This window comes from Rhinolophus hipposideros (assembly GCF_964194185.1).
Source record: "Rhinolophus hipposideros genome assembly, chromosome: 12".
NCBI lineage: Eukaryota > Metazoa > Chordata > Mammalia > Chiroptera > Rhinolophidae > Rhinolophus > Rhinolophus hipposideros.
This window is the reverse complement of record NC_138058.1, coordinates 38909843-38924576: the sequence shown is the minus strand read 5'-3', so window position 1 is coordinate 38924576 and position 14734 is coordinate 38909843. Positions and strand designations below refer to the sequence as shown.

General features: G+C 45.1%; 1 protein-coding gene across 2 annotated transcripts in view; it reads left to right on the top strand.

The window, feature by feature from the left end:
- Positions 1–14734, top strand: part of EML6 (EMAP like 6) — a 233785-nt gene that overhangs the window by 216448 nt on the left and 2603 nt on the right. For both annotated transcript variants that reach the window (XM_081069322.1, XM_081069321.1), the window contains 10 exons: positions 45–218; positions 3844–4052; positions 4926–5083; positions 5748–5862; positions 8194–8382; positions 9939–10111; positions 10547–10709; positions 12277–12380; positions 13085–13238; positions 13629–13729. In XM_081069322.1, coding sequence (XP_080925448.1) covers positions 45–218; positions 3844–4052; positions 4926–5083; positions 5748–5862; positions 8194–8382; positions 9939–10111; positions 10547–10709; positions 12277–12380; positions 13085–13238; positions 13629–13729 — 1540 coding nt within the window. The remainder of the gene's footprint in view (positions 1–44; positions 219–3843; positions 4053–4925; positions 5084–5747; positions 5863–8193; positions 8383–9938; positions 10112–10546; positions 10710–12276; positions 12381–13084; positions 13239–13628; positions 13730–14734) is intronic.

Below are 14734 nucleotides of genomic sequence, written 5' to 3'. Positions count from 1 at the left end.
GTCGTTCTCCCGCCTGAGTTCTTTGTCATAACTCCCACATTCAGGAACAACACCTTCAATCCACGTCTGGGACGCCATGACCAAACACACCCTTTCCATGCTGCGGTGCTCCCACTCTAAGGGGGTGAATTACATCAACTTCAGTGCCACCGGAAAGCTGCTGGTGTCAGTGGGCGTGGACCCTGAGCACACGATCACTGTGTGGCGTTGGCAGGAAGGTAAGTGAAGCTGGCCTTTCTGTCCCTCCAGAAGGCTTGCCTGTGGCATGAGCTGGGCAACCTAGATCTACCTCCCTGCACAGCCCACCAAGACACTGCTGCCGGGTTAGCAGAAACCAGGGCTCTTGGGATCCTGGAGAAGCTGCTCATTGGATGTTACTGCATCTCTGCACCCATGGTCAGGAGCAGGCTGGCCAGGAAAGTCCTGTGCGGGTCATTGGAGGGTCTTCAGGCACTTTGGAAAAGTGCCCCAATGCGGGCAACCTTCCTCCTCAAACAGAAGGCAGCAGCGTACTCCATTTCTGTCCTAACAACCTTCCGTCCCAAACTTCCTTGTCCTCAGTGTTCTTCCTGGTGACCCTGGCTCCTGCTGCAGCCTCGCCATCTTGGTTGTCTTATTATAGGAACTGGGGACAGGGTTTTACCATCATAGTCTCAGAAACATTTCTTTTTACATTTTAACTTTTTTGAAATGGGGATTTATCTTATAATCAAGGATTATATTTAATTTAGCAGGTTTTCTTTCTTGCCTTCAACACACACACACACACACACACACACACAGAGCTACTAAATTTATGGTCATCTTAGAATCAAAGATGTGCAATCTTCTGAGCATATTCTCAGGCTGGCAAAAGTAGATCCAATTAGTTAGGACATTAATGAGGTCTGTCTCTGACCGAGCAGGCTGTATCTGGGGCACGCTAAGCCAGGCACGCACAGAGGTGGCACATCTCCAATCCGGGGCTTCTAGAGTCCCATTATCTCAGCGTCTTCCCATGGGAGGGAGCTGTGATGAGATGAGCACAGTGGGAGGAAATTTCCAAACCCTCCTGAGCCTCCATATGAGAAAAAGAGGTTGGGGACCTGCAGACTTTTATGATGAGACTCATTCATTATATTCTAACCGTTTCCCATTTTCTTATTCATTAGTATATTGTCCAAATGGCCCCATCATCTATATCTGGGGATGCAGGTTCATTGCTGATAATGTCAAGTTGCCAGTGGATTAAATAGACTCAGCCCCAGATGAGAAATTGAGCATCTTAAATGATAGACTCATAGCATCTTTGAGTTGAAAGGACTGGAGAAGTCTTCCTGCCCAGTCGGGGTCCATCCCATGGAGAAATTCCTTCAAGTGCATTTCTGACAGGCTGATTTCTTTCCTCTGCTTGAATACTTTGGAGGATGTGGCCCTCATCACTTCACAAGGCGGCTCACTTACTCCTGGAAAGCTCTCCTAAAGCCCTTTCTTCTGTGAGGGCTTCATAATGCCTTTCTTCTACGGTTTTAACTCTGCTCTCTGCGGCAGCCAAGACCAAGTGTATTCTTAGTTCCTTGGAAGAGAGTTGTATGGGCCCCGACACACAGTCATGTCTGTTTCAACTCAGACTCACTCTCCTCACTTCCCCCATGTGTCCTGAGCTATCCCTGCTCTGGACCTGCCCCAGCACAGGCTCTCGCTCACCTGGAGCCCCTTCTGACCTGCTGAGAGAGAATCGGGGGAGTCAGGACTTTTATACAAGCTCCCAGGAAAAAGAGAAGCCTTCTCTTTGGTACCTTTCCCCCATTGTCTTTGTTGGAACCAGTGCTTGAGACTGTACAGAGTGTTCTGAGTCACTGATAACATCTTGATCAATTCTTCTGAGCTGATTGTGTGTGGTTTTTCCTTCTTACAGATAAATAATATGTTTTAGGGAGGTTGATGCTTATTTTTGTTATTATTAAAAAGTGTGTTATTCATTCCTCATTTGTTAAAGGATTGTTTTGTGGAATTCTTGGTGTGTGTGTGTGTGTGTGTGTGTATGTGTGTGTGTAGGAAGGTAGGTAGGCAGGTAAGAATATACAAAATAAAATGGGGTAAAAAATGAGCTCATTTTATAAAATGCATATTGTCGGTTGCTAGATACTTGTGTGAATTTTGTTCTGAGCCAGCCAGACACCAATGCACAGAGGGAGACAAGCATCACCAAAATTAGAAGTGTTCATGAGATTAAAACAGGGAAAACACAGACGCTTAGAAGAACTGTGCGTCTTATTGTTGTTTTATTTTGCATTTCCCCCGTAACTACTGAGATCGATCTTCTTTCTATCTCTTTATGGGCTGCTCATGTATTTCTTGTTCTGTAATTCAACTGTTCAAATCCTTTCTTTACTGGGGGTGGGAGGGTTGTTTGTCTTTTACTTAGGACTTATAATTCTTTACAGATTCTTAATGTTAATTCTTTGTGTCTTAAAAGTTTTGCAAATGTTTTCTCCCAGTCTGTTGTTTGTCTTTTAACTTAGCTTCTGGTATCCTTGGAGACCATGGGTTTTAAAGTCTCCGAGGCTGAGGTAGTGAGGTATCTGTTACAGTACGTCAAGCATTCCACTTGCTGAGAGAGAATCACCACCTGAGAGGTATCCTGCGGGTCTCCCCAGCCATCCCTGGGAAGGGATTCCAGTAGGGAGGGTCTGCAGGCTGACTGTAGCCCAACTATCACCACTTGGCTAGAGAGTCATTATAAAAACAAATAAGTAAATGTAAGTAAAGAGGAAAAGGAGAAGAAAAAAAATACATATGAGTGAATAATATAGGGAGATGAGATAATTAAGAGGAAATTAGAACTATGACATTAAGATTAAATTAAAATAAAATGGAAGGAAAAGATAGAAGTTTAAAATAAAAAATGAAAACTCAAGCGCTGATGAGATCAAAGTAGATGAGGTTTAAAACACAGGGTAAAAGATTAGAAGCCAAGAAATTTTAAAAGGAGGTAAAAGAGCGATAATAGTAATTAACGCTTACAGAATACTCATCAGGCATTGTTCTAAAGAGCTTTACTTATATCAATTCTTTCAATCCTCACAATACTTTAAAAAATGGGAACTATTATTTTCTCCAATTTACAGATGAGAAAACTGAGGCACAGAGAAGTTAAACAATTTGTGCAAAGTTGTTCTGCAAATAAATGGTGGGTTTAGGATTGAAGACAAAAGTTATATAAAACACAGGAAGAAAAAGAAAAACACATGAGATAAGTCAAAAACGTAAATAAATGGAGTTGAGGAAAAAACTAGTACTTACATATAAAAGGTAAAAAATTTTAACCTAAAAACCATACAAGAAAAGAGAATATTGGGAACTGAACTTTTTTTTTTTTAAAGAAAATAAAAGCAGAGAATCTTGGGGAAAAGTAAAGACTATCTAAAGGAATGTGAGTCTCCAGTGACACTCTAGAGGAGGGTTTGTCTTCTAGGAGAGTGAATATTGTGGTATTGGTGGATGGAAGATGCCCTTAAGCAATTATGCTCTTTTCTGGAAGCTTCCATCTCCAGGAAAGAACGATTCATTCTTTCCTGCTGTGTTCACAGATGCCTACATGTGGCTTGTGGGAGTTGGGGCAGATGGCGTGGGGGATTATGTTAACAGCACTTTCTGTTCTGGAAATTTCCCAGACACAGTCTCTCTTTCCCACCTTGGGAGTAGTGTCTGAAGAGGGGAAGGTACTGTTGAAAAAGAAAGAACTCGGAAGTGTGCCCTGGGCTTGCTGGGATGGAGGGCCATCCTGGATTGGAGCTCCCTTCATGTCTGGCCCCTGGGGACTCAGGGGAGCCACGTCACTAGACTCTCTTACCCACACAGGTGCCAAGGTTGCCAGCCGAGGAGGTCACCTGGAGCGCATATTTGTGGTGGAATTTCGCCCAGATTCAGACACGCAGTTTGTGTCTGTCGGGGTCAAACATATGAAGTTCTGGACCCTGGCAGGCAGCGCCCTGCTTTACAAGAAAGGGGTCATCGGGTCCATGGAGGCTGCCAAGATGCAGACGATGCTCTCCGTGGCCTTCGGTGCTGTGAGTTTCCGTAGAAACTTCCTGAGAGGGGACCCTAAGCCCCTGGGCATGGATGGGGGCTGGGGGTGGGGGGTGAAGGAGTATGGCTAAGAAGCTGCAAACAAGAATGGCATTTCCAACATTATCACTTTTAGTGGCGTATTTGTAGTCGCTTTTCCCTTTCCTTAGCACAGATGGCTGAGTTGACTATATTTCCCCCTCCCCACTACTCTCGGCCCTTTTTTACCTCAAAATGTTAATCAGCAAAGGTAAGGCCCCACTCAGGGCAGAAGGTTCATCGTTCCAGAGGCAGACTGATTTGGAAACCTATTAGGCCTGGATTAGACAGTCACAGAGGACGTGGGGATCATTTCGACCACTGGAAAACCTTTTCTTCCCAGCCCTTGTGTGCCACAAATTCCCCCAACTGACGCTTTTAAGTGGGCCATGGGGTGCTGTCAGCCAACGCAAGGTCCCTGGGGACATTCTGGAACACAGCCAACTCCTGCTTCTCCAGCTGTGTGGCTTTATCTACCTCCTAGACAAACCCAAGAAAAGTTTCCTCTCAGGATGAAGTCCCACCTTTCCCTGGCTGTCACCTGGGGCTGGCTCCCAGGATGGAAGTTCACTAAAATTCGAGCTGCATCCAGTGGGGAAGGCAGCCCCACACTAACTCAACTGAGTGAATTTCACAGCCAGGTGATTTCTTTATTATATGCTATTTGTGGTTTTCTGCAAATTCTTTTGCCTTTCCTTAGCTTGAAAGGTCAATTTGAGTGTGTGCTTACATTCCTCTAGCTGTGGTTCCTTAACAGAGGAGCAGGTGTCTGGGAAGGGACCTTTTCAAGAGCTGTTGTGAGTGTCCTGGTGTGGAAGGTGTCCCTTTGTTTACAGAACAACCTCACTTTCACGGGTGCCATCAATGGAGATGTCTACGTGTGGAAGGACCACTTCCTCATCCGGCTGGTGGCCAAGGCTCACACAGGCCCCGTGTTCACAATGTACACAACCCTTCGGGACGGACTCATCGTGACCGGCGGGAAAGAGCGGCCGTAAGCTGAAGCTCCTCTGGGGAAAACTGGGCTTTTTTTTTTTTTTAATTGTCTTGGGAGAAACTGACAGAAGCACCTACAACTTGGAGAAAATGCAGATTTTCATTCTCCTGTCTTTTCTGCATCAGGGGTATCAGTCTGCCAAGAGGGCCCTAGGTCAAAACCATCAGAAGTAAGAAGCAGGGAAGGAAAGAGGTTATTTCATGGTAGCTTAAAAATCCAAGAGGTACTTCTTGAATAGATCCCAGTGGCTTTGCTGTTTCTAAAGAGTTACTCTTGGAGGTGCTTTGGGAACGAGAGGAAGAAATGAGAACAGGAGAGAGAAGTTCAGTGGGGAACAGAGAAGTTGTGAAAATGAAGCAGAAAAACAAGAGAAATATCGCTCTTGGTTAGACCTAATAAGAAGTTTGATGTTCTAGATTAGAATTCCCTTTCCTTCTACGAACTGTGGCATTTGAAGGCATTTTAGGAAATCTGCAAGTTCAAGGGGTTTTGATGGCTCATCAGTAGGGCCTAAGAAAGACTCCACCCTCGAGGGTCCGTCCTGCTAGCCTCTGGGTGGCTGTGACCTTGATGAGCTGGCATGAAGAGGGGGTAGTGGAAGGCCATGGAGAGGTCTGAGGACAACAGCTAACATGCTCAGTTCCTCTTGATCTTTTTTCAGGACCAAAGAAGGAGGTGCTGTAAAGCTGTGGGACCAGGAGATGAAGCGCTGCAGAGCCTTCCAGCTGGAGACGGGGCAGCTGGTGGAGAGCGTGCGCTCCGTGTGCCGTGGCAAAGTGAGCAGTGTTCTCCCGGAGCTGCCCCTCGGGGCTGGGCTGGGAGCAGGGAAGGGGTCCAAGTGATAGTGAGTTCAGTGTTAGCCTAACATTAAGAAGCTGAAATGAGGGGCTACAAGCATTTATTTGGGATCAAAAAAAATGCAATTCGGGGAGCATAAATTTAGGCAGAACCCCCAATAGTGTCCTGATTACAGGGTGCAAGTAAGGCGTTTTTATGAGAAAAGAAAAAGGAATAATTACACGAGGAGAAGAAAGCATTCCTGTTACAAGCTGAGCTTCTCTTGGCTGTACACGATTGGTCACTGATTCTGTCTTCGGGGAGAGAGTTCATAATCACACCCCTTGTGATCAGGATGTCCGCTTTCCTACTGGTTTTACAAATGATTGTTTGTAAAACAATACTGGTTTTAGTCCAGTGCAAAGGTCTGGCCCCGCCAAACAATACAAGGAGCCAGACATGCAAGGGAGCTCCTCTGCAATGGCAGCTCCGGCTCCATTTTGAAATGGCTCCTGTGATGTCGTTTTTCACACTTATGCCAGGCACTTTTCCTGGGCTGGGTTGTTGAATCCTTAAAACAAGCCTCTAGGTGCTCTGTACACTGTAGGGGGAGGTAGCTTAGCAGAGTCGGACAGACCTGGGTGCAAACTGTGATGTGCCCAGTAAACCGGGTCTGCAACCTTGTGTGTGTTACCTGACCTTTGTGTGTCAGGTACACGGTTATTATGAGGATCACACACATTATACTTGGACAGGGCCTCTCATCATGCCTGGCACATGGCTGCATTCAGATGTTAGCTACTATGACCATGGATTTTATTATTAGCACAGAGATACTCAATAATTTGCCCACACTCAAGGTTACACAGCCAGTAAGGGGGAGAGTAAAGGCCACCAAATTGACTCAAATCCATTGGTTTTTCAAGGCCTACCTTGGCTGAATATCAAAAAGAGCTGTGGAGTTTTTAGAAGCTGGATGTCCTGGCTCCTACCCACAGCTGGCAAATCAGAATCTCAGAAGTGGGGCCTTGATGTGTTTTCCTTTTCTTTTTTTTAATTCCCCAGGAGATTCTGGTACACTTGAAAACAAATCTCTGCTTTTTAATATCTCGTGTTTATGTTTTTGAATTGGTATCACTCTGAGAATTTGCTTTCTCGATGCTCTCCATAAAAAGGGCAAACCTGACTTGTAGTCCACATAATTTGAAATGGGAAATGTTGTTTTTAAGTAGATAAATGACCATCACCTGGAAGGGGAATTAGATGTATGGGAGATGAAGGCAGAACTAGGCCCCAAACCTGGAAAGTCATTGGAGATGGGGTTTTGTTCAGTGTCAGGAAGAACTGAGGAAGAGTGTGAGCTGTCCAAGAACAGAAATTGGCTGCCCCAATCTGAATGTTCCAGCAGAGACTGGATGATGGAGAATTGTGTGCTGAAGCTCTCACCCAAGGTGATGGATGGAGAAAAGGCAAAGTGAGAAGGTGGAAGAAAGTCGCTTCAGGATGGGCAATTCAGTTAAAAAGAAAACACTTCTCAGCTCTACCTATGTTAACACCAAATGTCAGTGAAGGCATTTTCCCAAATTGTTCTAATAGTGGTTTTTAAAGAAAATTATTTTACATAGTGGCAAAATATAGGTAACATAAAACTACCATTATTTTTCTTTAAAGTGTATTGGGGTGACAATTGTTAGTAAAGTTACATAGATTTCAGGTGTACAATTCTGTATTACATTATCTGTTATCTCACATTGTGTGTTCACCACCCCGAGTCGGTTCTCTTTCCATCACCATATATTAGACCCCATTTACCCTCTTCTAGAGCCCCGCTCCCCTTCCCCCCTTACCCTCTGGTAACCCCTAAACTATTGTCTATGAGTTTTTGTTCTTTCAGTTTTTTGTCTTGTTCTTTTGTTTTTTTCGCTTTGTATACCACGTATCAGTGAAATCATATGGTACTCTACTTTTCAGACTTTGCATAAGTCTGTCTGACTTATGTCACTTAGCATTCTAATCTCAAAATCCACCCATGTTGTCACAAATGGTCCTATTTCATCTTTTACTACCATTTTAATCATGTTTAAGCATACAATTCCGTGGTATCGGGTACGTTCGTGTTGTTGTGCAGCCATCACCACCGTCCACTCGCAGAACTTTTCTCATCTTGCAGCACTGAAACTCGGTACCTATTAAACACTAACTCCCCTTTCCCACCAGCCCCTGGCAACCACCATTCTGCTCTCTCTATGAATTTGACTACTCTAGGTACTTCATATGAGTGGGATGATACAGTATTTATCCTTCTTCTAATAGAATTTTGATTACAACAGGGAAAAATCTTAGTGGGAACCAAAGATGGAGAAATAATTGAAGTTGGTGAAAAAAATGCAGCTTCCAACATCCTGATTGATGGACACATGGAAGGGGAGATTTGGGGCCTGGCCACACACCCCTCCAAGGATATCTTCATCTCTGCCAGCAATGATGGCACAGCCCGCATCTGGGACCTGACTGACAAGGTGAGGAGCTGACTCTGCCCAAGTTCCGATGCCCAGAAGTGGGCCTCACAGAGTAGTGAGGAGAGGTCGGGCCACAGATGGGAGATGGGGCTGGATGAGAGATCAGTCACAGGTCAGCAATTAAGTTAGGAAGCCTAATAAAAGAAGTCCCATTTACACATACCCTGTCTATATGTCTTTTAGCTGTATATCCATCTGTGAATATTTATAGTAGGAATAATCTAATTGAAAATGATTTTTTAAAAAAGATTTGTATTAAAATATAATTAACATACAATATTATATAGTTTCAGGTATACACCATACTTGTTCAACATTTATATACCTAAAGAAATGATCACCATTCAATCATCTGACACTGTACCATGCTATCACAACATTTTTGACTACGCTGTATATTGCATTCCCATGACTTATTTGTCTTATACCTGGAAATTTGAACCTCTTATTCCCCTTCACCTTTTTTCCTTTTTTAATTTTTCACTGACAGTTAACAAGAATGATTATTCTCTTGTCATGAAAGAACCCACAAAACTTTAAAAATAAGAAAATAAATCATGCCTTCCCTTGTCAGGAAGACTGAAAATGATTTAAAATGTCAAATGTTCCCAAATGAAACATTTCAATCAAAATCCCAACAGGTTTCTCTTAGAGTTAGAAAAACAATTTAAAAGTTCAGTTCAAAAAATAATTTAAAAAAAATTCATCTGGAGTAAAAACCTAAAATAGTAAGGGATGGTATGGGGAAACAAAGATTAATGTTACCAAGCCTTGTCTAATAGTAAAACAAGAACTTAAGTTTTTAATTAAAATACTTGGTTTCCTTACAAAATGGCTAGTAAGTATTTCAGTCATATTTTCAATGTACAAATCAAAGAACAGACGTGCAAAAGGTAAGTGTAGTTATTATACTCATTAGTCCCTAATTATCATGTTTATTAACAGTGAATACCTACTGCATACCAGATGCTTCACGTACACTATTGTAATGCTTACAGCAACCTTGCAAGACCTATGTCAATATCACTTTTTTTCAAATGGGAAAACAGAGAAATAATTTGCCCAAACACTCCAGGTTAATGAGAGCCAGGATTCAGGATTTGGACTAACAGATGCCGAAGCTCAAAGTCCTTCCCCTGAACCAGTAAGTCAGGTCAGCTGGTGGGCCAAAGCCGGCCTGCTGCGTGTTTCTACAGATTGTCACGCTTCTCCGTGTAGGTAGTGTCTGTGGCTGCTTTGGGACGACAATGGCAGAGTTGAGTGGTTCCAAGAGACCATATGGACCCCAAAGCCTAAAATATTTACTTCCGAAACATTTACAAAATATGTTTGCCAACCCCTGCTCTAAAACGTGTTGTGTCTCAAGCTGCTCTAACCAAAGCCTACTGGCCACCTCCATACTCAGGGGCAGTAGGTAACTGTAAGAAGCAGCAAGTGGTTTGGAGGCCGGTATTGGCAGCAGAGGCAGCCTGGCTACTCTGGCCTGAGGGCAGGATTTCCCCTGGAGACCAGCTGAGATGGCCAAGGGCTCAGGTGATATTATTTTGTCAATGTAGAAGCTGCTAAACAAGGTGAACCTGGGCCACGCGGCCAGGTGTGCTGCCTACAGCCCTGACGGGGAGATGGTGGCCATTGGTATGAAGAATGGAGAGTTCGTCATCTTGTTGGTGAACAGCCTGAAAGTTTGGGGGAAAAAACGAGACCGGAAATCTGCTATCCAAGATATCAGGTACATAGCAGGTGGTCTGGGCAGGGAGGAGAAAGGTAGACATTCTTCCCAGCAGTTCCCCTTCCAGAAGGGCCATAGCTGGAACTCAGCCATGAAGAACTCAGTCGTGAGAGGGTCCCTTCCAATGAGCCAACATGAAAGGAGACTCTCTCACAGTCTCAGACACACCTCTGCTAATGGCCACAAATGTGGCCATTAATAATAAAATACCATTCTACAAATGGCCGCATACATCTATTTCCTTACTTCTTGGGGATTTGATCCAGAGAAATTGTTGAATTGCATAGAGTGTAGGAAAAGCTAACCACACGTGGGTCATGAAGGGAACATCTCATTGCCTTTGAGCCTGGGAGGCCCGTCCCAGAGCTGGGCACATGCCTGACCAGCCCCAAACAGCCCTCCTCATGGACTGTTCTCTTTGATTGCTTTTTCTAGAATCAGCCCCGACAGCAGATTCTTAGCCGTTGGTTCTTCTGAACACACAGTTGACTTCTATGACCTCACTCAGGGTACAAGCCTGAATCGCATTGGTTACTGCAAAGATATCCCAAGCTTTGTCATTCAGATGGATTTTTCTGCAGATGGCAAATACATCCAGGTATGCTTCGGCTTTACTGATATCTGGGGCAACCAATAATAATAGTAATAATAACAAGGCTTACATTCATTGAGGGCTTACTGTGTGCCAGGCAATGTGCTCATTTACTCTTCACAGGAACCCTTTAAGTAGTTACTTTTCCAGTTTTATAAATGAAGAAACAGAGGCTTAGAGAATTTAAGAAAGTTGGAGAAATAGAATTTAAAATAGTAGTTATTTTTTTATAAGAAAAGCAGGAAACACAAGTCCTAATCATCTATAATCCTCCTCTCACCACCTCTCCTTCAAAGCTTCCTATTTTCTAGTTCTCCGGAGATGCACCTAATCCTGTGTCGCTTCTTACACTAATTCATTTGAATTCCAAATCCTACTGGGTAGTGTGGCCCCTGCACACTTGGGACCTGGACTCGAGACGGTGGGCCGGGAGTGAGAGAGAGCTCCTCACTGGGTCTGGGGGAACTGACAAGTGGATGGGATAGATAGAGAGGGGTACCACTCTTGGGACTTAAGACAGAACAATTTCTTCAGTACTCTGAACAAATATGATGTATTTGTGAGCTGGCCAGGAGTTGCATATTCCTTGTGAAAGGAGAGAGGACACATTTGTTCATCAAATATTTAATAAACCCGGCACTATGGTAGGCTTTTGGATGGACAGAATGGTCCTGGTCCCCACTCTACTAAAGACTGCCCTGTAAGGGAGAAGACACGCATTAAACAGATAACCACAAAATACATATATAATTACAAATTGTGATTATGTGCTGCAAAGGAAAAGTACAGGTTGTTGCGGGAGCATTTAATAGGGTCTGAATTTAGGTTCATTTCTCCTCTGCATAAGTGGTTATTTCACCTGAGATCTGTAAGATGTGTAGGAGTTAGCCAAACAAAGCGGGGTGGGAACATGGTTCCTGGCCATCTGTGGGAAGCCCCTGAGGTGAGAGAGATCTCAGCTCATTGCCTGAATGGCACGATAATCTGGGGAAGCGGGGCTAGAGGTAACCCACAGGGAGAGAGGGGGCTGGAGATGTAGGCGGCTGCAATTTTCTGGAAAATGGCCAGTTTTCCCTAGAAGATGCCCAAAGAAGCAAGGGCCAGTTCCTAAATGCTTCAAAAATCTGTATCAGCTGTTGTCCACGAGAAAACTAGCCTTCCCTCTGTACCAAAGGCCCTTGGTTCTCTGAGAACAGGTTCCCACACTCAAGTGAGCATCAGAATCACCTGGGGCCAGGTTGCCACGCCCCACCCTCAGAGGGTTGGGGTAGGTCTGGGGTGGGGCCTACGCAGGTGCATTTCTAACAAGTTTCCAGATGATTTTGATGCTGCTGGTCAGGAACCACACTTGGGGAACCACAGCCTCAGGACTTTGGAAAATAGCGAGAAAACGGATGGAAAAATGCCCTGTTTGTGTGAACTTTGCTGTGGGCTGACCACTGGCTTTGCAGCCCACCACTGAACTTGGGTTTGTTGAAAAGTTCTGGGGATGCCAGTGTACTGGGAAACAGCGCACCAAGAGGAATCCTTTGGGCCGGAAAGTCGATGGACATGATTTCCTTCCACTTTGCAGGTGTCGACAGGAGCCTACAAGCGCCAGGTGCATGAGGTGCCCCTGGGGAAGCAGGTAACCGAAGCCATGGTCATTGAGAAGATTACCTGGGCCTCCTGGACAAGGTGACTGCAGGGAAACACTTCTTGAAGAAATGGTCACAAGGGAGTCTCTTGTCCCAGGCTCACCCTCCAAGTTTGTGTGTAGTTGGGATCTGAAGAAGCTCAGAGATAGAACTATCTTTTCTTTGGGGGTGGCAGCAGGTGGCTTCTTGGTACCAGTTTGGGCCATTGGCTTTGATCTGACCGGGGCTTTTAAAATGCAAAGTCCCTCTTTTTGTGTGTGATCCATCCTACAAATTCCCAACTCAATCCAGCAAGCAAAGGAAAACCACGTCCCAGGTCTTGGCCAAGCACCCTGGTGGTGTACTGAGACTTCCAATTACCAGGATGGAATGGGAGGGCGGTAACTGCCAGTTAGCCCAGTAAGAAACAGTGCCTTGCCAAATCAAGGGAAAAGAGAACACTAACCTATGAGCTGAAAGGAGTCCCCACTCCTCTCATACACATACTCAGGAGTATAGGGAAGAGGGAGAGAATCAAAGATGGAGGTTTCTTTTCTTTTTGCGGTGAAAGGGACTGGGGCAGAGAACAGCGAGAACTGGGGCAAATGCACAGAGGGAGAGGGGACAGATGCTTCCATGTCAGAAGAGTCCTATGACCGTACTGAATTAGGTAAAAGACCCCTCTCCCTCTTATCCCTGGGAGAGGATGCCCAACTGCAAAAGCCTCCTTACACAATCTCCTAACATCTCTTGCTGTTCGAATAGCATTCTGGGAGATGAAGTCATTGGCATCTGGCCACGAAATGCAGACAAGGCTGATGTCAACTGCGCATGTGTGACCCATGCTGGCCTGAATATCGTCACAGGAGATGACTTTGGGCTGGTGAAGCTCTTTGACTTTCCATGCACGGAAAAATTTGTGAGTCTTCCTTCCAGTAACCTCCCTATACCTCCTCCAGGCTGTTCTTCTGCACACTGCAGGAGATAGTGGCCATCTAGAATCTAGAACAAGAGAAATCTTGTTCCAGCCCTGTGGAGGTTTGGCAACCCCTAACCTGTTCATCTCACTCTGGAGGGAAAGTCCTGAAAGCTGGGTGAGGGGAGGGTAGAGGGTGGATAAAATGGCCGGAAGTGGGGCAGGAAGGAGACAGGAAAGCCAGTGAAAGGCTGGCTAACAGATGTCCAGTCCAATGGGGATCTCATAAAGGAAGGTTCCGGGACTGAGGGAGTTGAGTCCTGGAGGGGACGTGGTCTGTGGTTGCTGGGAGGGTAGGATCTCTTACCCGTCTCCATTTACTTTGGATCACAGGCCAAACATAAGCGTTACTTTGGTCACTCGGCTCATGTGACAAACATCCGTTTCTCTCATGATGACAAGTATGTGGTCAGCACTGGAGGGGATGACTGCAGGTACCAACCTTTTCAATCTGGCTGATTCCCAGGCCTTCCCTCCCTCCCCATTCCCACCTCAGGTGTCCTGCGGATCAGCCCCACCCAAGGGCTTGGGGAAGGGGCTGAGTGGGATAGTAAAAAGGAAATTCAGGGAGTCCCAAGGAAGAGGACATTCCAAGTATAAGGTATTTAGTGTCTGGTGACTCCAAACCCAGATCTGGATGGGCCTGTGTCTCTCCAAGAGCTGTCCTGGGATTGGTGCGGCTGTGGCACGTGCTAGCTATCTGAGCACTGCTGGGTGGAGGGAGAGGTGGATGAGACCCAAAATGACTGACTTCAGCAGGAATTCTTGGACAGCCCATGGTGTCATTACATATAATCAAGTTAGAATGACCTTGAACCATAGGTCTTTTAACTCAACTTCCACTGGTCACCAGATTCTTAAGATGGATGATTAATCCGCAACCAAGAGAAGTTTAAAAATAGTACCATTGAGCGTCAGCCCCCCTGAGAAACAAGCAAGGCAAGTGTTACCCAATTTTACATGAGATCAGATTGGGGGAGTGAAGCCTTTAGGCCCAGTTCTAGTTAGAAGCAGAAAGAAAATTTCCTGAGCCAGGGCTGCTCTTGACCGTCACCGCTGTTCAGTGTAAAATGAGCATGTTGTTCTATGAGGCGTGACCCATCTCCAGTGTTTTGAAAGCACTCCTACCAGCCTGCTCTAGAGTTGACATCAGCCTCTCGAGCATTTCTAAGAAAGTAGGTTTTTTCCCCTCCACCAACAGCATTTCCTATTTGGAGTGTGGAGGAACAGGACAAGGTCATTCTAAGTCACTCAGATTCTCTAGTGTAGTTGAATGGCTTTATGTGACATGAATACTGGTTTCTGTTCTGCTCAAGCAAAACTCTTGGGGGAGTTGAGTGATGAAGAAATACATGCATTCCAGATATTTTTTAGTGGTCTCAGTGAAGTTGTGGAAAAGGCACCATAGAGAATTTCAACCCACTTTCTACCCAAAAGCA